Genomic DNA, 24705 nt, shown 5'->3' on the forward strand with positions numbered 1-24705 from the left:
TAGCCAACACACACCCAGGGCAGGAAGTTGGTGAGAAGGACTTAAACCTCGGGTGGAAAGCATCTCACCTCTTCAGAAACCATTTCAGAAACTGGCTGCACATCCATGTTCCTGGCACAGGGAGCCGGGTTAAGTGTGACCTCCTAAGTTTTTTTTCTTTTTTCTTTGAATAGTTCCTTTTTTCCTTCATGAAGAGGCCATAGTTTCTGAGTGAGGCTCGCTTATGGCACAGAATCAGGAAGGCAAAGAGGGCACAAACAGGTTCTGAGCACTTACGGCTGTAGTTCTCAATACTTTCTGAGCAAACAACCACCCCGAGAGATGGGTATAAATCCTCATTTTACACTTGAAGCCCTTAGGTTCAAAGGGGACATGTGTCTTGCCAAAAATATGCTGCTGGTACTTGATGGGCTGGTAATAAGACCTAGATGATCTGGGTCCCAGACCTGATGCTCCGCATGGGATGGGATGTCTCTAGACCGTCTTCATTGGCTGGGGGTATCCAGATACGCCAAATACACTCACATGGGCTGTGTTTACTTATCACAGACTTTCAGGGTGTTTTTAAAATGGAGCTGCATTCACTGATGCACAGCAGATGTAGGGCCCTAAGCATAGTATAAAATTATATCCTTGAAACTTTTCAAAACAAAGGAGAAAAGGCAAAAAAGCAGGTGGAGGAATATCGCATATGTTTCCAGACAGGTCATGCTGATTTCACGCTGTTATGTAGTTCTTCCTAATTCTATTTCAACTATAGGGAGCTTTGGATTCTTATTATTTGCTTATTCATCTGTTCAGCAGAGACTTGAGCAGCAATTGGGCTTCTTACAACTACAGAATTAGTCTTTTGAAAAATGAACCAGAAGATGTATGGAAATTAATCAAGCCTTTCTCAACGAATACACTGTAATAATAACCTCTTATACACGGGCATCACGTTTATAAAACATGTGCCCCTTACAAATGAACTTATATACTAAACAGAAATAGACCAAGACGTAGAAAACAAGCTTACAGTTACCAAAAAGGGAAGGAGGGGAGAGGGATAAATTAGGAGTTTGGGATTAACAGATACAAAACTACTATATATAAAATAGATAACCAACAAGGACCTACTGTATAGCACAGGGAACTATACTCAATATTTTGTAATAACATATAAGGGAAAAGAATCTGAAAAAGAACATATACATATGTATGTATGTATAGGTGTGTGTGTATATCTATATCTATCTATCTATCTATCTATCTATCTATCTATCTATCTATCTATCTGAATCACTTTGCTGTACACCTGAAACCAACACAATATTGTAAATCAACTATACTTCAATTTTAAAATAATGTGCCTCAAATGTGTCGTTTTCCCTCTGATGCCTGGGCTTCTGACCACGCTGTTCCCCTGCCTGGAACACTACTCCTTCTCCCAGCCCTACTGCAATCAGGCTCAGACTACTGAGTGTCTGGACTGTCCTTTCCTTGACAAGGCATTTTCTCATCCCAGGCAAGATGAGCTGCCTGCTCTGTTCTCTCCCCTAGATTCTCATGCTTACCTGTCCAGACGTTAGTCACAGGTCATTGCTTGTTCACTGTTCTTCTTTCCTGTACACCTTCTATGTTGCTCACAGCTGGACTGTGAGCAACCAGCACAATGATTGACTCCAGAAATATTCTACATGCTCTCCTCCTCCCCTGTATTTGATGAATGAGTGGCAGATTAAGCAGATTTTATCAATAGCTGTTGTAAGTGCCACACTCCTACAGGGCATCCTGTGACAGCTTTCTCATCATCGTTATTCACGTCATGACAGTTTTGCCTGATGTTTTGCAAATTGATCGGTGTGCTTAAAAAACAACTTTATCTGTTGTGTACGTGTCAGGTGTTTTCCAGAAAAATCTTCCCATTTTCCTGCTTGAACTACTGTTCAAAAATAAGCAAAATAAAACTATCCTCACATCCTTCCACTCATTCAGCTGATTCTTAAGCTGGTCTCAGCACTTGAGTAAATTTGTCAGGTAGCTTGAGGGGCATCTTGGGTTTTCTCAGGCTCCGTCATCAGACGCGGGTTCTAGATGCATTTTCGTGGCAGCCTTGCCACACAAGTCCTGCAAGAGTCAGTAGCAAGAGTCTTAATGGACTTTTCCATTAATGGCTGATGCCTGCTTTCCCCCCACTGGCCATCACTGACTTCCTTTGAATGATGGTAAAAATGCATTTTCGTGGTTAGATGTAAATTTCATTCCAGAGTTCCACAGATGTCTGGAAAACTCTGCTCCCATTTGCAGACTCTACTGGGGGTGGGGTGGATTTTAGCGCATGGCCGAATGCTTGGAGTTTGCAACCTGACAGCCTCTGCTGGATGTGCTTGGCTCAGTCCCTCACCAGCGATGGCATTTCAGAACCATGCGCCTTCATGTTGCCATTAAATTGTATGCACTACGCTTCCTTCCTTCTTTATTTTACTTGTAGCACCCAGCAGTGACCATTTCATAGGAGGTCTTGATACATTTTCATCAAAGAAATGAATAGATGAATCTGTCTCTGAGCCTTACTGTTCAGGTATTAAAAATGAAAAAATAATCTTTATAGGAGACTTAATTAAATGAATGTTTGTAACATGCTTATTATACTAATTGGCACATAGTAATTGCTCAATAAATGGGTAAATGGTGACTCTTGTTTTTAGTCCTTGTGGGGACTGAAGGGGTTGGCATATCATGCAGAGAAGAAGAGGGAGTTATGTAAAGGGGGACAATTCATTCAACAATGCTTCCTTCCCCAGTATTTCAGGCGACCCCTTCCCACGTACATAGTGCCTGACCATGGGATGTCCTAAGGGCTGCAGGAAGGTAGAGGAGGAACTCTTCACTTTGTCAGGGTTGAGCAGTAAGCAGGGGGCATTTCCAGATGAGGAGATGGCTGAGTTGGACCCTAGAGGCTTGTCAGGGGGCCCCCATGTAGGGAGGAGGGGCTGGGCGTTCTCAGCAAAAACTTGGACTCATACTCAGAGAGCTAAAAGATCTTTGAGAACATTTATATTCCAAGTCAACAAACTTAGAATTGTCACCTACAAATTGGCACTTGCCATCTACCTCTACAGGGATCAAATCATGAGCCGCTGCAGCCGCTGAGCTCCAACACCCCCTGAGAGGAGTTCAGGGTAGAGATCAGGAATGAGGCCCTCTGTGCTCTGGGAAGAACTGTCAGAACGGGTCTTCAGATAGTTAGGTATTTTCAGGAGAAGATTTTATGAGCCCAATTCTTGCATCTCCTCGCATCTAGAAAAGCACCAAAATCTTTCATGATGACTTCTGCTCCTCGTGACTAGTAACCTTCACGAGACTAGCGGCAACCTTCTGCAAAAAGTATGTGCTTGACTTCATGTACTCCCCCTTCACCAAAATCACATGTATACTGACCTCCCCGCTACCTCTCTGGAGCAGTTTCTCAGAGCTATCTGAAATGCTGTCTCCTGGGCTATAGCCCTCATTTTGCCCCAAATAAAACGTAACAACTCACAACTCTCACGTTGTAGATTTTTTTAGTTGACAGAATGTATTTGCATCAGAAACACAAATTAATTGGAACAATTTTTTTTTAAATTATTCTTCATGCATGTTTTCAAAAACATTTTTCTTCTATCATATTCAAAATTATCTATTAAACTAAAAGAATATAAATTAGAATATAAATTATTGATATAATTAATAATTATACATTATAATAGAAGAAAATTTAAAATAAAAATTCTTTAAACTAATCAAAAAAGATTTATTACTTTGAAAATATGATGAAATCTCACTGACTACTTTTACGAAATAAAACGATTTTGATTCCAGTGTTCAACATCCACCTAGCTGTTAATATAAAGAATCTGTATCACGCTTCAGACAAGTTCTATCTAGACTTACACACATCGAAATAAGCACAAAATGAATATTTAGTAATGCAAAATGTTCCTCAGCCACACCATGCGATTCTTGCCAATACCTGGTGGTTCATGAGTGCCTCTGGACCTACCTATTGGAGCCAAAAGGAAGCTAGAAGTGGGTACTCAGCCCTGCAGGGAAACGATACTCTGTTATACAGGAATCTGACGGTTCATGCACTCTAGAGCAGGGATGCCACGTGTTAACTCCTTTGTCTTTTCTGGTACCTAAACCCTCTGGCTGCTCAAATCCTCCTTACTCTTGGAAGCAGTGTCTGTCTCTAACATCAGCCGTGAATCAACTTACAAATCTTGGAAGCATTGGCATGCAGTCACATTTTGTTTTTAGGAGATAATGCCGGAGATGCAGAGAAGTGTTCCCGGGTTTCTGACCCATCTTTGGGGTTATGGGACATTCTGTGCCAGTTCCCTTGAGAAGGAAGCCCCAGAAGTTCCAACAAATTGCAGGTGTGTTTATGACTTGCCAGACCTTCTAAAAGTGGGGGACCCAGTGCAGGAGCCCCTCATGCCTTGATCTAAGAGAGATACACTCTTTTGTATTAGATCCTGATTGAGGGTAGTTTCTGTATCCTAGATCAGTTTATTTCAGTTTGAGTTTAAGGGCAATTTCAGTTCTTTAGAGTACTGATCACTTCCTGAAATATTTTGTTTAAAAAAAAAAAGCATGCTTTCTTGCCTATTTTCCTTCTTAGAATGTAAACTCTGCAAAGGGAGATTTTTTTCTGCTTTCTTCCCTGCCTTGAGCAGCATGTTGTAAGATCTTGAAGAATAAGAAGTGAATGACTGCAAAAGTAAACAAAGGTACCTTGATGGCCCACCACATGCCAAGGTGTCGGGGCCACTTAGGAGCCCACACATAGCCTGGTATAGCGGAGGACGGCTGATTCTAAAATAGACTCAGGCCTGCTTTGCCTCCCCTTCAGTCATTCGCTCACTCACTGCATTTGCCAGTGTAATACGAAGAGTGGTACACAAAACTGACCCTGAGGGCTTAGTTAGGCTGCTTGGACAAGGAGATAGCAGGGGGTAGGGGGTCCCCTATCCTGGATGGAGGCTGTACTTTCTCTCCACTTTCTATGACCAGAGGGACTTTTTTTTTTTTTTTTTTACTGTGTATTCCATCCTCACAATGTATCTCATATCTTTCCGTAAATTTTTATTTTTTTATTGAAGTGCAGTTAGTTTACAACGTTGTGTTAGTTTCTGGTGTACAGCAAAGTGATTCAGTTAAATATATATATATATATATATTTTTTTTTTTAATTCTTTTTCATACTCTTTTCCATTATAGTTTATTACAGGATATTGAAAATAGTTCCCTGTGCTATACAGTAGGACCTTGTTGTTTATCTATTTTATATATAGTAGTTTGTATCTGCTAATCCCAAACTTCTAATCTATCCCTCTCCCACACTTTCCCCTTTTGTAACCCTAAGTTTGTTTTCTAAGTCTGTGAGTCTATTTCTGTTTTGTAAATAAGTTCATTTGTACTTTTTTTTAAAAATTTTATTTATTTATTTATTTTTGGCTGTGTTGGGTCTTCATTTCTGTGTGAGGGCTTTCTCTAGCTGCGGCAAGCGGGGGCCACTCTTCATCGCGGTGCGCGGGCCTCTCACTATCGCGGCCTCTCTTGTTGCGGAGCACAGGCTCCAGACGCGCAGGCTCAGCAATTGTGGCTCACGGGCCTAGTTGCTCCGCGGCATGTGGGATCTTCCCAGACCAGGGCTCGAACCTGTGTCTCTTGCATTGGCAGGCAGATTCTCAACCACTGCGCCACCAGGGAAGCCCCCATTTGTACTATTTTTTAGATTCCACATATAAGTGATATCATATGATATTTGTTCAACTTACTTCAGACTTACTTATTTCTCTGACTTACTTCGCTTATTATGATAATCTTTAGGTCCATCCATGTTGCTGCAAATGGCATTATTTCGTTCTTTTTTATGGATGAGTAATATTCCACTGTATACATGTACCACATCTTCTTTATGCATTCATCTGTTGATGGACATTTAGGTTACTTCCATGTCTTGACTATTGTAAATAGTGCAGCTATGAACATTGGGGTGCACGTATCTTTTCGAATTAGAGTTTTCTCCGGATATATGCCCAGGAGTGGGATTGCTGGATCACATGGCAACTCTATTTTTAGTTTTTTAAGGAACCTCCATACTGTTCTCCATAGTGGCTGCACCAATTTACATTCCTACCAACAGCATAGGAGGGTTCCCTTTTCTCCACCAGAGGGACTTCTACTTCTAATGGACGACTCCAAGGTGCCCAGATGCCAGGCAGCTGGCTTTCCCAGACAGCTGTAAGAGCTGGCACCAAAATCCAAATTGGTGCCAAAAGGGTCAAATTATTCCTGCATTTGAAAAGTTTCCATTCTGATTGTCCTGCACAAAAGGAGAGCAATAGGGGTGGGGTCCCTCCACTGGATGGTAGACCTAGTCTGGACACCCAGCAGAGTACCCTGGCCCAGCACACCTCTCCAGGGGAGGGTGGGAGGATGCCACCCCGCCGACCTCGGCCTTGTAAGATTTGCTTTCTCCAATAAAGCCTATTCCTTCACCTAAATCACATGGCTTTGTAGAGTTTAGTTAGAAACCAGGTGCATGGCATGCAAGATCTCCTTGGTATAATAGTCTGTCCATCATTAACCCCACTATCTTCTCTACTGTCTTGAGAATTTAAAAAGAAAATGCTCTTCAAGAATTTAGGCTAATGGGGAGGCACTACATAAAGCTACACATTCTAGACAGAATGATAAATTCTGTAATATGGGAATGAACACATCTCGGGGGAAGCACTGAACTTGAGATGAGGATTAACTGTGCCTTGGTCCATCAGAGAAGGTTTCACCAGGGAGGTGATACTTGAGTGTATCAACCTGGCCACTTCTCTTCCCCAGTTCACTTCCTTGTTCCCCTGTGACTGTTTTCTGGGGTCACCTCTCCAATAAACTGCTGCATTCACATCCTTTTTGGGGGGTTGCTTCTGCGGGACCCAGCCTAAGATTTATGGTTTCTTAAACACCAAATTTATGTCATGACTTACCTATCACCACCCTCCAGAACTGTGCTCCAGGAATTCCAGTTTGGGGAACACTAGGGTTGGTTGATCTCTGAAATCTTCCTGCTCCAACACCCCAGACTAACTTTTCACCGTGCAAGGCAGGTGGGACAAGGCTATGTTAAGGGCATGGGCTTTTAAGTAAAGCAGATATTGTTACTGAGTCCAAGCTTGTACTGCTCACCAAATGACAGGCCAATAAATCAAGAGATTGCGGCAAGGAATAGAGACTTTATTCAGAAAGCCAGCAGACGGAGATGATGGTGGACTAGTGTCCCAAAGAACCATCTTCCCCAAGTTAGAATTCAGGCTTCTTTTATAGCGGGGTAGCGGGGGGCAGGGGATGTGTTTGGTTGTTGCAATCCTCTTGGTGTCAGAATCCTTTGTTCTTGCAGTTGTCCACTAGGTCAGGTCATGATGTTCCTATAAACCTCCAACAAGACAAATGTTTTTCTCTGTTCTGCAGCTTTTTATCTCTATGTGAATGGAAAAGTGTTGTACCTTTAAAGGTCAGAGCCTTGAGCATGGGCTATCCTGTATATTTCAGGCTGTAGGCCACTTTCTTAACTTGTAGCAAAAAGAATAGAACACAAAGGTTAAAGCAAAAGAAACTGATCCAATATGGAGTCAGATTTGTTCTTCCCTATTACAATATGCATTTAAGTTTAGTCTACCCATCCTACTAGTTAGTGTGACCTTGGACAATATATTCATTTCCTGTGGTTGCCACAAACTAGGCGGCTTAAAACAACAGAGTCTTATTTTCTCACAGTTCTGGAGGCCAGAAGTAAGTCTAAATCAAGGTGTCAGCAGGATTGGTCCATCTTGGAGGTTTCTGAGGGAGAACCTGTTCCATGCATCCCTCAGCTTCAGGCAGTTCTTGATAATCCTTGGTGTTGCTGATTTGTAGATGCATCACTCCAATCTCTGCCTCTGTCGTCACGTAGCATTCTCCCTGTGTGTCTTTTCCTCTGCATTTCCCTCTTATTATAAGAACAGTCATTGGATTAGGCCCATTCTAATCCAGTATGACCTCAGGTTAACTTGATTACAACTGCAAAGACCTTATTTCCAAATGAGGTCACATTTACAGATTGCAGGTGTTAAGACTTGAACATTACCTTTTTGGAGGACAAAGTTCTACCTGTCAAGGTGAGTTGCCTAACCTCTCTGGATCCACTGTCCTGTCTGGTTAAACAGGGATGAAAATAAGGTCAAGAGGATTAAATGCTAAAATATGTGTCAGATGCTTAGCCGAGGCCCTGGCACATAGTATACACTTAGTAAATGGTGGCTGGGATTATTGGTGAGTCGAGGTGATCAGCCAGAGAGGCCAGAGCCCTGGGTCTACCAGATGGCCTCGGGTATTTCTAAGGCTTTGCAATAAATGAGCTGTCATTTACAGAGATGGGGGCTCAGGTGTTGTCACATGCACGTGGGGCTCAGAGAAATGTCACCAACAACAAAAGAAAAGGTTGAGGTTTCCCCAATTTTAATTGGGGAATGGGGCCCAGAAGGGAAGACCTGGAGCTCATTCCCATGTATTCCCAGAGGAATAACCAAGGTTCTCATGGAGAGAAAAAGGCATGGAATATGGATCAAAGAGGTCAGGGTTTGACTCTCCATCCCCCCATTTACTGGGTACATGCACTTGGGCTCGTAGTACCTCTGAGCCCTGGTTTCTTCCGTTCCTAGTCCCTCCCTCCCATACCTGTGATATTCTTGTCACTAATCTCATTATCTATATGCTATTATTACCCAATATATTGTTACTCTTATTACTTTAAACAAATGGTTTTTTTCCAGGTCAATTAAGAATAAGAAAAGTAAAAGATTTTATTTATCTTCATTTGTTCCTTCTCTAATCCCCTCCCTTCCCTTATGTAGATCCAAGTTTCTGACCTATAACATTTTCCTTCTCCCTGAAGATCTTTCAACATATTTTGTAGGGCAGGTCTGAATTTCCTCAGTTTTTGTTTGAGAAAGTCTTATTTCTCCTTCATTTTGAAGGATAAGTTCACTAGATATAGAATTCCAGGTTGGTGGGGGTGGGAATGCAGAAAGGCAAAAACAGATTGGAGGCCATTACTGCAATAATCTACCTACTTAATCCACTAGCGGTCCATGCCTTGCTCATCATAGGATTTGGGGCTCTGCATTGCGGTTGCCCAGCCATTGGACATATGTCATCGTGGTGGCTGCCCATTATCTTTTGAATGGACTTCTTATTTTAGGGAAGGAAATTTCCACGTTGTGAATCCTGCTTACCTCTGCAATGGAGAATCAGAATTCGATTTTCCTAGCTTCCCTTGCAGCTAGGACAAAGGACGTGACCTAGATAGCACCAATCAGATGCAACTAAAGGAGATTTGGCTCCAGAAGAGAGAAATTGTCCGCCTTGTTGCAACTTCTGTTCAGCATCTCCAATGCTAGTGCCTAGAAGCAGTGGGATTATGCCTGCAGCCTGTCCAATGGGGAGTTATGATCTTGGTTACTGGCTGCAACATGCCCTGTTCAATTCTCTGGCCATCCCAGGGATTGTGTAAGCTAATGAATATCCTTTAATACTTTCCTTTTATATGTATATGACCTAGGGCTCATTTTGCTATTTGCAGCTAAGAATCCTAATTATGCACTTGTGTGTAACTTTCTCACCTCTAACAGCTACCATTCCTGCTTATTTCAAAGATTTGTGTAAATATAATAATATATGCTAAAGCCATCTGAAAGCAGCTAGGTGCAATTAGCATGGGGGCTGCGTTTGGTTTATTTCCCACCGAATGCCCAGCACTTAGCAGTTAGTGCCTGGAATGTAGTAGGTCCTCAATGAACATTGGTTGGAAAAATATGCTAAGATCATCACAGCTTACACTGGTAATCACCATCATCAACAACCCACTCCTTCTCCATACAGCAGGCCCCTTATGGTTCTGATTATGAGGATTGCATCCAGGTGTCTCTGAAGTCAGAAAATAAACTCCACAATTGCAGACCAGACTAGAAGATGGCGCTGTTTCCTGATGAGTAATCAAGTGGACCTGAGCAAGTCGGATCAGGTTCTGCCAGCAACAATTCATACATGGATAGAAGGAACTAAAACTTGTGCTGCTGCTATTTTGAGGCAAAGCTTCCAAAATTCCAGTTGACAGTCATAGAAATACTGTTTTATAATTATTTATTAAACACCAAGGCAAGGGTAGCATTTTAAATTGCATACTATAGATGTCTAGCAAGATTTTGAATGTATCATGTGGAAGTCGGTATTTTGATGGACTAGAGCACAGTCTCCCACCACTGGCACTATTGACGTTTGGGAGGGATATTTCTTTGTTCTTGGGAGTTGTCCTGTGCATTATAGAATGTTTAGCAACATTCCTGGTTTCTATCCACTAGATGCCAGCAGCACTGCCTTCCCCCAGTGCCAGTCATGACATCAAAAATGTCTCCAGACATTGCCAAATTTCCCCTGGGTGGGGATCACCCTGATTGAGAACTACTGGGCTAGAGCAATATATCTCATGCTACCAAATCAGCATCTATTCACATGTATTGAGCCCTTGGTAGGCAGTGGGCACTTTGTTGGGTACTTTGATTCGAAGTTCACAGTAACGCTATAAGATAGGAAAAATTATCTTCATTTTACAAATGAAGAAATTGAAAGGAAACTTGTTTGAGCAGAATGACTGAATAATGAATGAGTGGTCCAACAGCCATGGTGGGTTCAGATCACAACCAGCTCTTCTCACTCCCAGGCTGGAACTTTGACCCTTCCAGAACCCCAGGTTCATTGCTAATCAATCTCAATTACTCCGCAGACAAAGGAAGTGGACCTAGAGTGAGGACGCTTTGAGGATTCTGAGAACTGGCTCTGACAGATGAACTTCCCCAAAGCAAATCAGGAACTCCTGATCGTGTTGAAGTTGGTGGAGATAAAGATAGTTCTTTTCTGGAGACCAGCTCTGGGAGACTCTGAAGACTCAAAGATTAAAATGTCACCATGTTTCAGCCTGTTTCAGCTTCCACCGCACTGCTTTTATTTACCAATGCTCCCCTTTCTTCATTGGCTTGTGAGGGTTAGCATGCGGACGTGTTCATTTCTGTACCCACTGGTGCCTGGCATGTAACAAGCACATGTTTGTTGAGTGAATGAGTGAATAACTGAAAGGGGGCAGGAGAGAGGATGAAGGGGGTGTGTGTTACATCTCTTTGATCCCTCTTAGAATCTCGCCTTCCCATCCTTTGTTTGGAAGACACTTGGCTAAGACAATGCCAGTCACCTTGGTGTTCCCAAGTGACCCTCAGTTCTGAGAAACAACAGGACAGAATTTTAGTACTGGAAGAATACTTAGACATGATATCATCCATAGCCAGTCTGGTTCATCCCTATAATATTCCTGACATGCCCATTAAACCCATTCATTTATTCATTCATTCTTTCACTTTGCTGGCCATCTGTTACGTGTTTATTTGTTCTGGATGTAAGGGAAGATGAAGATCTTGGCATTCATCCAATCTGTAGTAGTTAAATAATGGGCTTAACTGCTGAACCAAAGAAACGATGATAACTATGATCGTTAACTATGATAGTATGTTTTCCTCTCTTAACGGTCCAGAGGTGGGCAGGCAGTCCAAGGCCAGCAGGGCATTCTGCTGTGTGAGGTTATCCAGGGACCTGGGCTCCTTCTATCTGATTTTCCTGTTCCTCCCTAGGGTGTGGTCCTCTCCTGCAGGGTGGAAGCTGGCTCACAATATCATGTCCCTATTACAGCCTACAGAGGAAAGTACAGTCATTATACACATCGTTTCTCACATCCTATTGGCTGGAACTTAGTCACATGGTCACTCCTCCCTATAAAGGAAGCTGGGAAATGTAGTCTCTAGCCAGGTAGCCATGTGCTCAGCTAAAACTGGGTGTGTGCATGTTCTGTTTTTAAAAAGAAAGGAGGGACAAATCAATACCAAAGATCAAGTCGTAGTCTGCCATACAGCCCAACTCCTTCATTCTTCTGGTTTACAGATAAGGAAACTAGGCCCAGAGAGGGGAAGTAGCTTGTCTGAGGTTGCAAAACAAGGCAGTGACAGTAGAACTTTTAAGACCTGTCTCCCGCCTCCTAGGTCATACACTTTCCATCTCAATACATGGTGCCTTTTAGTAAATTGTTATTATTACTCCTACTCCACTTGGCTTCTGCTTTCTGAGAGAAGGATTTATTCTCTCTGATATGGACTGTGTAGACTGAAAAAAAATGCACAACCTAAAAGTTGAGAGTTATGTTTTATTCGGTGGAAAAAACTGAGCCCTTAAGCCTGGGACACAGCATCTCAGATAGCTCTGAAGGACTGCTCGGAAGAGGCAAGGGGGAGCCAGGATATACAGGGGTTTTTGCGACAAAGCCCAGGTAGTCGGAACATCACAAGATGACTGTTCATTAAAGAAAGCCAGACATCTCAAGTTAAGGAATTTAGTGCTTTTCTATGCATTATGGGAAGATGCAAGAGTCTGGGCTCATTGAAATCATTCCTTTGATATGCACTTCAGCTATCTGGGGCCAGTATCCTGTGTTTTCTCACCCTGAGTTTCCTCAGGGTGCACCGTTGGGAGAAGGGGGGTGCAGGGGGGAGTGGGTGGCTGCAGTTTGAGGATTCCATGGTGGGTATTACGTTTTCCATCCTGAGCTCCCTCAGGGCTCACCAGCAGCATCCAGGGTGGCTGAAGTGGCCGTAGTGGCTGATGGCTGTTACAGCCTTTGTTCACTGATATGGCAGGCAGCATTTTTAGTTCACAACGATTCTACAGATCAGTGGTTCTTAGTCCTTTTTTTTAGGGGAAGAGGTAGACTCATGGAACTTTTCAGGGAACTATGAAAGACTTTCACTCTCTCCCCATAAAAATACTCAAACATGCAGGCACACGCACACATAAGTACACACACACAAGTTCAGGTGCAGTCTGGAGTATTCCCTCCCATATGACCCTAAGAATCCCTGTCAACCCAGGTGGGAATACAACGTAACACGCTCCATGGATGCTGTACTTGGCAGCTACGCAGCCTTCTTCCTGACCGAGCTGGGTTCACGTGACAGCTAGAATTCCCCGCAAACACTTAATTTGAGATCAGCGTGGAGCTACTATGCAAATTGTTTTAATATAAGAATGAGGAGCTCAGAATCGCTCGGCTACCAAGTTCCGAACGAGGGAAGTTTTATCATGCCAGGAAAGGAAGAAAGGCCATAATAGTAGCAACTGATGGATCCTTCTTTGGGGTAAGCATGTACACCCACGCACTTACCCACAAAGACTCAACAATAAAAGGTAACTCTTGAAATTACCATTTCTTAAATCATTAGGGATAATTTGCTATCTGAGTGAGGTGATTTTCAACAATGAACTGGCTCTGCAAACCACTCCATATCTTGGTGTGCCACAGAACAGCCTTTCTCATTTTTTCTTTGTAATATACAACACTGCCAAACAGAACATATTGAAAGAAAGTGCAAGCAGACAGTATTTACTCTAAGTGAACCAGAATCAAGTTTTAAATAAAATAGGCTTAACAGAAACGATAACAAAATCTGATCTAGCAGACTCAAAATAATGGCTTGGCACAGAAGACAGCCTGCCCGGAGAATTATATGAGCCTCTCCTGTACGATTGTGTTACATAAAATTAAAGGTTACAGCCACTGGAGTTTATAGTTCTAAATGCAAGTCTGGTGAATGCTTAATCATGTTCTCTGTGATAGGTCCAGCAGCCCCAAGAATCTACTCATGAAAACTGAAGTCAGAAAAAGCATCCCAGTTCTTATTTTCTGTGCCTCTATTTGGGATTTGAGATGTAACACAGAATCGTATACTCAATTTCGTGTCACATTCATAGGAGAAGCCTTAGACCGCAACTTCCATGGTCTTTCCACAGTCAACCTCCCGGGAAAGGCAGATACACTCAGGGCAGAGAAGCAGATGGCTTTTATTTTATTTATTTATTTTGCAGCTAGTCAGAAGACCACACAAAGCCTTATCAGTATGTGAGCCAGGCAAGAGGGCAAGACCTGTAGCTGGCTTCGCCTTGAACACAGCCGATACCAAGTTCAGCCATTCTCATTCAGGGGACTAGGTGACACTCCACATTGTGTAGGAGATAGAGGAGGAAGGTACTTACATCAAAATAATTCAGCCAGGTTGTGCCAGGAGGACGTGACCGATTCCTGCAGCCATGAAGAGTCATGACGAGGGTTTCTGGAGGCTCCCAGTCTCAGCTGTCTGCTAGGGAGAGCAGAGCGGGAGATGGAGGGTACCGCCTTGTCATCCATCCCCCCTTTCCATACCTGGAGACCTGCCTGGTTGAAAATGAGTCTTGGTTGGCGGGGCGGGGGGGGGGATCAGATTAAATGTGTGACTCTGTCTCCTTGACAAAAGAAGCCCTCACCCAGACACCAGTAGGAGAATGGAGCTCTCATCTGTCTTCTTTTGGCAGTGGGCTTCTGACTACGAATGTCCCTTGGAGTCTCCTCTGTCTCAGTCTTTCCCAACAACACCTGAAAAATCTTTTTCTGTAAAGAGTATTTTATGGGGTTGTAAGTAGTAAGAGTTAAGAACTGAGTGCTCTATGAGGAACGAAAACATAAACTTGTACTTAGCTTTTAAGCATATATTCCATGTATTAGTCTTAATTATGCATATGGAGTCACATCTCTCATAAATCTAGAGCTATTATGTGTCACATAATCCTTGGAACAAATGATGACTTTATAGATGACGAGCGACAGAGGATAATCATAAAGCCTCTGCTCTGCCCCCAGGATACCTTGGGCAGCATCTTCTCATACGAGGCGGTGGGATGCATTTTTACTTACTGGTCTCCTTAGTGCTCCTAGCCCAGCGTCTGACACAAAATACAAGCTCAGGGCATGTTAACTAAAGCACTAAATGATAGTGAGGAAGCCATTTGCCAGAAGCAGTTTGGACATTATGTCTAACCAGATTTTTATCGGGTTCACTTCTTGTGTTGGCCACTAATAAACATAGCTTGATTGTTACCAATATACCAGGGGCTGTGCTACACACTTTCTCTACATGAACAAGTTTAATCCTCACACCTGCCCGCTGATGCAGGTACTCTATTTGCTGCTGTAGATCATCTCTGCGCCTCAAGCCCTTCCCCCACGTAGCTCCCAGAGCATCCCAGACTTCGGGTTTCCTCTTATATGCTGGTTACTGCCTCTACAGCTCCCCAGCCTGTTTTTATTAGAGGCCCGCCCTGGGGTTTGACATCTGGCATCTCCTTCTTCCTTGGCGTCTTCAAGATGATCTCCACCAATCTCAGGGCCTGAAATGTCGTTTATAAGCTCAGGATTCCCAAATTTACATTTCCAGTCTCACTTTCTCCACTAATCCCCAGACGTACCTGTCTAGAGGCCGGTAAGCAGCCACAGGAGACATGTCCCAAACAGGACTCCAGACGTCCCCACTTCCCCTCCCATCTCCTCCTGCCACTCACCTCCCCGCCCCACAAATGCACAGATCCTATCCTGCCCACAGTTTTCCCCAACTTGGTCAATGTCAACTTTTTCCTTCCGGTTGTTCAAGCCAAAACCTCCTAGTCATCCTTGTTGCACTGGCTGCCCCTTCTGCCTGTAATGTTCTCACCCCAGGTATCCATGTGGCCAGCTCCCTCCCTGCCTTCTGGGTTTTCCTCTGGTGTCCACCCAGGGAGGCTTCCCTGACCATCCCGCTTAAAAGTCCAGACGCCTGATTGGTGGCGACGGAGTTGGGGTTCCTTTCATGTTTCCCAGCAAAACCTGCATTTCTACACACCTGAAACCATCCTCATTCATCATTTCATCAGTGAATATTTATGAGCATCATTTCTGTATCAGGTACTGAACAAGACCTCGGGGGCGCAAAGATCCCTGTATACAGACCTGGCTGCCCTTGAGGCTCATGGATAATAGGAGAGAGGGTAGAATGTGGAAGCAATGCCATGTGGTGTGGGTCCACGCATGCCTGTAGGGAGACAGCCTTGCTGCTGAGTAACTGTGGTGGTTGCATGGTGGTCCCCAATGAGATACATCCAAGTTCTAACCCCCGCCGGGAACTGTGAATGTGATCTTATTTGGAAAAAGAGTCTTTGTCGGTATTTTGGGATTTTGAGATGAAAGCATCCTGGATTATCTAGGTGGGTCCTAAATCCAATTTATAAGACACAGAGGAGGAGGTGACACGGAGACAGAAGGCCATGTGAAGATAGCAGCAGGGATGGGGTTCTGCAGCCCTAAGGCAGGCAATGCCTGGAACCACCAGAAGCTGGAAGAGGCCTGTAACTGATCCCCCCTCAGAGCTTCTAGAGGGAACCCACCCTGCAGACACCTTCATTTTGGACTTCTACCCTCCAGAACAGTGAGAAAATATATTTCTGCTGCTTTAAACCAAGTTTGTGATAACTTGTTACAGAGGCCATAGGAAACTATAATACAATAACTGTGGCATTAAGGACAAGCCATTTGACCCTCTGAGACTCTTTTTCTCCATCTGCAAAATGGGGATCTTCCTAGCACCCCCTCATGTCACACAGTCACGTAGTGATGAACCATGAAACATGCCTCACAAAATCAGGTGTGAGTTAGTGCCCACAGATTTTTTTCAAAATGAAAATATTGCTCATTGTTTTTACTGATTATTAAAATAATACAAAATTTAAAAAAGAAAATAAAAATGATCTGAATTTCACAACTCCAGAAACAGCCACTATTCCCTACTTCCTTTCTTTCAGATCTGATATATATGTTTAATTTGTGGATCTAAATCTCCACCACTTTGCAACCATTCGGCCTTGGCTTAACCTCTCTGTGCTTTTGTCTCTATTAGTACAGGGGTGATAGTCACGTCCACCTGCCAGGTTTGTTGTGAGGATTAAAGGGGGTGATCCATGAAAAGTACTGGAAATAACAGGCCTGACACAATATCTATAAATGGGTAGAGGGTCAGGGAAGGGGTTGCCTGGAGGGCCACGCTTCCTGCAGAGTGCTGGCATGGAGCTGACACGTGGAGAGTGCTCCACACAGCACGCTGCAGCTGCTATCCTGATCACCCCCGCACTCAGTCACTGCACTCCAGCGACCTGGAACAGCCGAGGCCCTTCTCACTTGGCCTCCGGACTTTGCTTGGTTGCCCCTCTCTTCTCCCACCTGGCTGATTCTTCCTTGCCCTTCTGGTCTCAGCTAATGTGCCATCGCCCTCCTGTCAGCTTCTTTGAGTGTGGTTCTGTAATAGGGAAGAACAAATCTGACTCCATATTGGATGTTTCTTTTACTTTAACTTTTATATTCTATTGCTTTTGTAGCCTCTGGCCTGGAATATACAGGATAGCCCATTCTCAAGGCCCTGAACTTTAGAGGTATAACACTTTTCCATTCATATAGAGATAAAAAGTTGCAGAACAGAGAATAACATTTGCCTTGTTGAAGGTTATAGGAACATCGTGACCTGACCTAGTGGACAATTGCAAGAACAACGAATTCTGACATCAAGAAGTTTCCAACAACCAAATACACTCGCTCCCCTTTTAGTATAAAAGAAGCCTGAATTCTAACTTGGGGAAGATGGTTTTTCAGGACACTAGTCCACCATCATCTCAGTCCTTGCCCCAACAGCTGTCTCTCTATCTATGGGCCTATCGTGGGGTGAGTGGTATGAACTTGAACTCGGTAACCGTTCAGGGGCCTCCCCTCTGCCTTCACAGCCTGTGCTTATCCCCCTCCCCCTAATCAAAGTATGACCTGCTCTGTGAGTGTTGCCCTTGTCCTTCACCAGCCTTCTAAACTTCAGCTTCATGGAAGCAAACCCTGTCTTACTCATTGCTGGGTCTGCCTCCAGCACCCAGCCCAGGGCCTGGCCCACAGCAAGTGTTCAGAAAATGCTTGTTCAACAAAGGAGGAAGTGAAGGAACAAACACTCGTGACTCCTTTCTGGGGGACCCTGCGCCTGCCGTGACTCGCAGGGCTGGGACAGGTGCCTCCTGTGCTCCCGTAGCCTCCTGGGATTCCTTCCACACACTACAAATCACAGTTAGAGACTTTGCATGCATGACTGTTCATTGAATATATGTATTTGTCAGCTCTTTCTGTGATAATGCTGTGGAACAACCACCTCCTCAGCAACCTCCCCACCCCCGCCCCCAAATCTCACTGGCTTACAAGAACATATTTTTCTTGCTTGTGAGCTTGTAGCTCTGCTTCAGGATACATGTGGGGTTCAGGGGTAAAGGAGCTCTTCGGTCAGTAGTTAGTCGGTCCCGGCTACGAAGGGAGACCCCCGGACGCCCTATTGGCCTTATTTGTCCACTCGGACTGAGACCCGGGCAGTGGTGTGTCTGCCAGTTCTGCAACACACGCTCTTGTACACCTTGGGTCTCTCATTCTGGGAACAGAGGCTACCCAGGGCCAGATCTTCTTGTGGTGGATGGCAAGAGGACAAGAGAGCTGAAACATGCAACATCTTAAGGCTGTCACTCAGAACTGGCACACTGTCACTTCCTCCCATAGACCACTGGCCAAAGTAAGTCCTATGGCATGCTCCACCTCAGTGGTCGGAAAGTAGGAAATGCCCCCTCATTCCAGTGAGCAGTATCAAGGACAGGGAGAGAAGGAAAAATTGTGAGCCAATAGTACAATTTACACCATAGCTAATTACTGAGGATAATAACTAACACCTGTGTTGTGCTTATTGTGTTCCAGACATCAACATCAATTCATTTATTCTGCATAACAACCCAAGGAGGGGGAAAATACTGTTATTATCCCCATTTTGCAGATGAACAAACTGAGGCCAGTAGAGGTTAAGTAATTTACCCAAGTTAGCTTGCTAGAGAGTGGCAAAGTGGAATGAAATCTGGGAAGAACAGGGCCCAGCACTCATGCCTGTCACCATCCCTCCTCCTGCCTCTTGGTCTAGGGGCTGTACCTCCTTTATCTTGGTTCAGTACATTGCCTGGTGTAGACTGGCCACTCAGTCAATGCCTGTGGGCAGAATGAAAAGCAAGAAATAGTTATTGATCATTTGTTACATGCCAGGCCCTGTTCCCTGCTTTTATAAATATTATCTGATATAATTCTCATAGCAATGCTGGGGAGTTAATATCAACCTCCCCATTTCACAGATGAGAACTGGAAGGGGGGGGGGGGACACATACAGCCTGTAAGTGGTAGAACCAGTTCTGTAAATGACGCTTGTCTGACCCCTGAGGCCTAGCAGCTTAGGCCAATCCTGAAACTTCAGCTGGATGGGGCTGGCTCCGTCTGCTCGACCTCTTCCCGTTGTCTCTCGGAGTTTTCTTGCTGTGTTAGAGAGAGAGAGAGACACTCCCTCCGTTCCCTCCTCCTCCACAGAAAAGAGACAGACAAAGAGACAGAGACAGCTTGGGGGTGGGGGAGACAGGATAGGGAGATAAAAAGAACCATTGCTTTCCACCAAAGCACGGACGGTAACTTAAGGCGCCCAGCAGATGGCAGGATGTGGCCAAAGATTCCTGGCTACCAGGCGCTTGGGCGGGCAGGACTGCACCGCGCGGGTAACCTGCGCGTCCCTCAGGGAGCGCCCTCCGAGAGTCCGCGCTCGCCCCACGAGAGCTTTGGGGCACACCCATCGCATCCCTGTCATTAGCATCACCGTGCCCAGTCTGGCCTCCCCAGTTCCCGCCGCCAGGACCCCACCGACCCAGAGGCGAACCGCCCTTAGTTCAATTTCAGGGGACTCCCGAGGCCCACGCAGAGCCACTCCTAGGGAGAATGATTTGGGGCAAACCACGCCCCTTTGGGAACTCAGTTTCCACTGGAGAATGAAGGGGTTAGATTGAGTCCAAAAGGGTACAGACTCTACTTTCACTCATTAAACATTTAGAAAAACATTAAGAAGGAAGAGCGTGTGTTGCAGAACTGGCAGACACACCACTGCCCGGGTCTCAGTCCGAGTGGACAAATAAGGCCAATAGGGCGTCCGGGGGTCTCCCTTCGTAGCCGGGACCGACTAACTACTGACCGAAGAGCTCCTTTACCCCTGAACCTCTACCTGACTCTAAAATGGGCAACAATGCTTTTTCTAACCGTTGGGTTGTTGAGAGGGGACATGGGATTGTGTTTATAAAGCCCTTGACTGAGGCCCGGCACACAGTAGATGCTCACGACTCGCTTACTGCCTGGAGGGAGCGCCGCGACTCCTCCGGGCCGACGCTGCGCTCAGCTCCGGGGGGTGCAGCGGGGAGGCGGCGGCCCGCGCCCTCTCCTCCAGGCAGCCCCTAGGGCTGCGTTCGCCCGCTGTGCCCGCCGCGCCTTCTCCTCCAGGCCGCCCCTAGGGCTGCGCTCGCCCGCTCGCCCCCTCTGCGCAGCCCCCGCCCATTCCCTCCTTCCCCTCCTGCTCCTCCTCCTCTTCCCGCGCCGCCTCCGGTCTCCCGCGTGGAGCGCGCCTCGGCGGCCCCCGCGCCGCGAGCTCCAGCGTTCCAGGGCGGGCGCGGGCGAGGGGCGCGGCGTAAGAGCAGCGTGGCCAGGGAGCGGCGGGCGAGGCGGGAGAGCGCCGCCACGGGGACGCCCGGGAGGAGGGGGCGCGGTTCCCGCCGCTGCGCGGCGCTCGGCCCCCTCCGGCTCGGCGCGCGGCTGCAGCCTGGGCTGCGCGCTCGCAGCACATTCCGCACCCGCACCCCGGCGGCCGGGCATGTAGTAGCGGCAGCTGCGGCAGGCGCCGCGGCGGAATATGGGCGGGAACCACTCCCACAAGCCCCCGGTGTTTGACGAGAATGAGGAAGGTAAGAGGGCGAGGGGCGCCTGCCCCGCGCCGCCCCCTCGGGCATCGGCCGGGCATCCCTCCTTCCAGCACCCTTGGCTGAGCGCCGGCTCTGTGCCCGGCCCGTGCCGGGCTAAGGGCTTCTACCGAGGCAGCAACTCCTCGCGTCGGTGCCCCTCAGGGGCCGGGACGGTGCCGAGCGCGAGCCCGGGCGGGGGATTCCGAGAGGAGAGTGAACCCGAAGGCTTCACTTGGGGGAGCAGGAGGGATGAGTTGACTTCGGAGGCGAGTCTGGATGTTGCTTGGGCTCCGGGGAAGCCGAGGTCTCCTTTAGAGCCCGAGGCTGAAGGAGGCGTTGTGTGTGTGTGTGTGTGTGTGTGTGTGTGTGTGTGTGTGTACTACGCATTTGGTCTTGTGCACGGGCAGGTTCCATGCTGCCCCCCTCATTCGCCCAGGACAGCTTAGGGAAACTTTTCTTGATTAAACTCTGTGTCTGGGCGGAAGGCGTCCCGCTGTTGGCAGCCTCCCCGGTGGAGGAGTGGTGTAGGCGGTCCAAACCTCATCTAAACTCCAGAACTGGGTTCTTGTGGCTCAGATCAGTAGAGCTTCGTATTTGGAATAGCAGAACCCCTTTTCCAGCGCTGTGTGTCTGTGGGCAACTTCCTTAACCTCTCTGAAACCTTTGTTTCTTCACCTAGGAGAAGAGACTTATGATAACTGCTTACTACCTTAGGGGGTCGTTTGAAGCTTATAACCACTGGTAATTCATGTGAGAAGTGCCTTGTAAATATAATCGGTTACAGAGCTCTGCACAGTGTTGTTTATGTGTTAACTTTGCCTCTGAAAGCTCGGTTTCCTATTGCACTGGTTTCTCCAGTCTCCACTGTGCCCCCAAATGACAGCCAGGTCTACTGAGCATAGTCCCGGTGCCAGCCAGTGTTCTGGGGCTTTACATGTCCTCACTCAGGCCTCATGGCAACCGTATGAGGTGGGTACTTTTGTTGTTCCATTTTACAGTTGAAGAAAGAGTTGTGTCCTAGTCAGAGCTGGCTTTGAGGCTGGACAGTCTGCCCTGGAGGCAGTGCTTCTTGTGCCCAGGAATAGGCTTGTGGGCATCAGTCATGATCTCTAAGTCTACCAAGGCTGTGGGTGGTAGTCACACGCTCACCCTGGCAGTCCCTCTGAAAAGAATACCTGAATACAGTCAATGTAATTGAGTCAGGCCCATTTGGTCCTTTCTTAAAGGAGTTCCTAGTCTAGTGGCACTGAGGACCATGCATGGTGATAAGGGCAGTGAGTGGGACCAGTGCAGGGGCTTGGAGACCCAAAGAAGGCTAAGCCCTTCCTGGTTGTTTAGTCTGGAGCACAGGTAGATAGGGAGCCAGGAGTGGACAGACAAGGGGTAGCCAGGTGGGTGGGGGAGGCTCTTGTGTATCCCAGGAAGCATTTGGACACCATGTAGCTGAACTCTTCCCCAGTCAAGTTCATAATGACCCTGAATTGCTCTATGAAAGTCAAAGTGATCTTGACACTTAAATCAGTATTTAAATATGTGCTCTGCTAGGGACACATCCTGCTTGGGGTGGATGTGGGGCAGGCCTGTCCCTTTGGGAGAACTTCTGTCCTGTGAGGTTACATTCAGGGGTGCTCAGACCCTATGAGAAGATACACTTATGGACAGATGGAGAGGATGACTTGGGCCAAAAACTTTCTGTTCTCAATCAGTCAAAGGTTTCCTGTCTATTTTGGGGAACGGACCTATATTAGTCTGCTCAGCCTGCTATAACAAGATACCCCAGATGTGGAACTCCCTGGTGGTCCAGTGGTTAGGACTCTGCACCCTCACTGCCGAGGGCCTGGGTTCAATCCCTGGTCAGGGAACTAAACTCCCATAAGCTGCGTGACATGGCCACACACACACAAAAAAAGAAAGCATTCACAAGATACCCCAGATGCTTAAACAAAAGAATTTGGTGTTGGTGGTGGCTTAAACAACAGAAATTTATTTTCTCACTGTTATGGAGGCTGGAAGTCCAAGATCAAGGTGCCTTCAGGGTTGGTTTCTGGTGAGGGCTCTCTCCCTGGCTTGCAGACAGCCTCCTTCTCCTTGGGTCCTCACATGACCTGTGTGCTCAAGGAGATAGAGAGAGATCTCTGGTGGCTCCTCCTCTTCTTATAAGAACACCTGTCCCACAGGGTTAGGGCCTCACCCTTATGACCTCACTGAATGCTAATTATCTCCTTAAAAGCCCTCTCTCCAAACATAGTCATGTTGGAGGCTAGAGCTTCAGCATCTGAAGTTTGGAGGGGACACATTTCGGCCCATTCCAGGATCCTTTGATGAAAGCCATGGACTCCTTTCCCAGAAGAAAGCACAAACTTATGCATCACTCCCAATTTTAGAGGTTCGTGGTACTAGCCTGGGTCAAAGGTCACGCTTTAGGTAATATTTTAGTGTCTTTCTCTTTTATTTGCAGAGGAAATTTGCTTCCCTTATATCGACAACTGTCTCTATCCTTTATCCCAGAAAATATGCTTTAAATATCTATTGGCAAAATAGTTATATCTGGCATAGCCAACCTTTTGATTTTCCTGCTGTTGTTCCTCATTCCAAAAGTGGTCGGGCTCAAGGTCAGCTGCCTGGTTGAAATACAAGGTTAGGACTCTCCTCATTTTGCTGGCTTCCAGCTCAGTGAAACATTAACTTGTTTGATTTTGCCAGCATATGTCTCAATACCTGTGCAAGTAACACACTGTTATTTGCCGCCAATTGATTCGCTTATTTCATAGGCATGTACTGGTCGTCTTTTCTGCACCCACCCCTGTGCTGGGCAGCAGGAATATGGAGAAGATGAAGGCAAAGTTCTAACCCTCAGGGAGCTGGCAGAGCAGATAAACAGCCAGGACAATGTAAGAGAGCTCAGGGGACTGTGGTATCCCACAGGAGGTGCCCTAACCCTGGGGCAGAGAGGAGGGATCAGAGAAGACATCCTCTTAGACTAAGTCTTGCAGAAATGATAGAAGTTCCCAGGAAGGAGAGGTTGGTAGTTAAGGGAAAGGTGTTTCAGAGGGAGGGAACAGAATGTGCAAAGACAGATGGTAAAGAATAAACATGGCTCTTTGGGGAGATTGTGGGGACTTTAGTACTCCTGCAATGTGGTGTGTGAGGCTGGAAGCTACAGGAGATGAACCCTGAGTGCTGGGCTGGCCTTAAAGGACCCAGTGGCCATGTATTTGGAATTGACCTTATGGACATCTGTAGTCACGGAAGGATTTTAAGCAGGGCAGGGACATGGTCCGGTGATCGAACATGCTCTCCCAGACCAGAGCTGCTGAGTGGTTGAAGATGCAGATACCTACGCAACCAGAACGAATCTGATCTGTAAGTAATTTAAAGCTAAACTATAGCTGAAAATTTGCCATTGTGTAATTGTACCATAACTGTCTACATTCTGATGGCAAACATTTAACTTGCATCCAGATAGTATTAAAAACTGTAACTTAGTGATGCATTGTGTGGACTCCTTTTCATACCTAATTGGGAATCATTATCACAACTCAGCCAGGGAGGTCTCAGAATCTGCATTTTACTAGAGAGTTTACAGAGGACCTCCGGAAAACTGCCCAGGGTCCCGTGGCCTGTGTATGGATGAGCTGGGACTCATGAGTTAAACGCCCAGGCCTGTTTAACTCCAGAATCTGGTACCTAACACTATTTCCTGTACCACCCCTGAGGACCTACAGGAAAATTCATCCCTCATAGATATGTAGGACCAACGCAGAATGAGACCAGCACACAGGTGAGGCTGTGATAGAGGTCTCTTTATGCAAACGTCTATAGGAAGATAGTAACAGTGCATCCTGACAGCACTTGATCATTTACAATAATCAGCTACCATCTTCAAAA

The 24705-nt window shown here is 46.1% G+C and overlaps 1 protein-coding gene across 3 annotated transcripts in view; it reads left to right on the plus strand.

The window, feature by feature from the left end:
- The first annotated feature begins 20576 nt into the window (after positions 1-20576).
- STK32B (serine/threonine kinase 32B) overlaps positions 20577-24705 on the plus strand; it is a 343316-nt gene continuing 339187 nt past the window's right edge. For 2 of the 3 annotated variants that reach the window (XM_036852052.1, XM_036852053.1), the window contains exon 1: positions 20577-20820. In XM_036852052.1, the coding sequence (XP_036707947.1) occupies positions 20769-20820 (52 nt within the window). In that variant the 5' untranslated portion in view covers positions 20577-20768. Of the gene's footprint in view, positions 20821-24143; positions 24181-24705 lie in introns of those variants that run through there. The other variant, XM_036852055.1, reaches the window with a different exon arrangement.

The sequence above is a fragment of the Balaenoptera musculus genome, chromosome 5 (genome assembly GCF_009873245.2).
Source record: "Balaenoptera musculus isolate JJ_BM4_2016_0621 chromosome 5, mBalMus1.pri.v3, whole genome shotgun sequence".
Classification (NCBI taxonomy): Eukaryota; Metazoa; Chordata; class Mammalia; order Artiodactyla; family Balaenopteridae; genus Balaenoptera; species Balaenoptera musculus.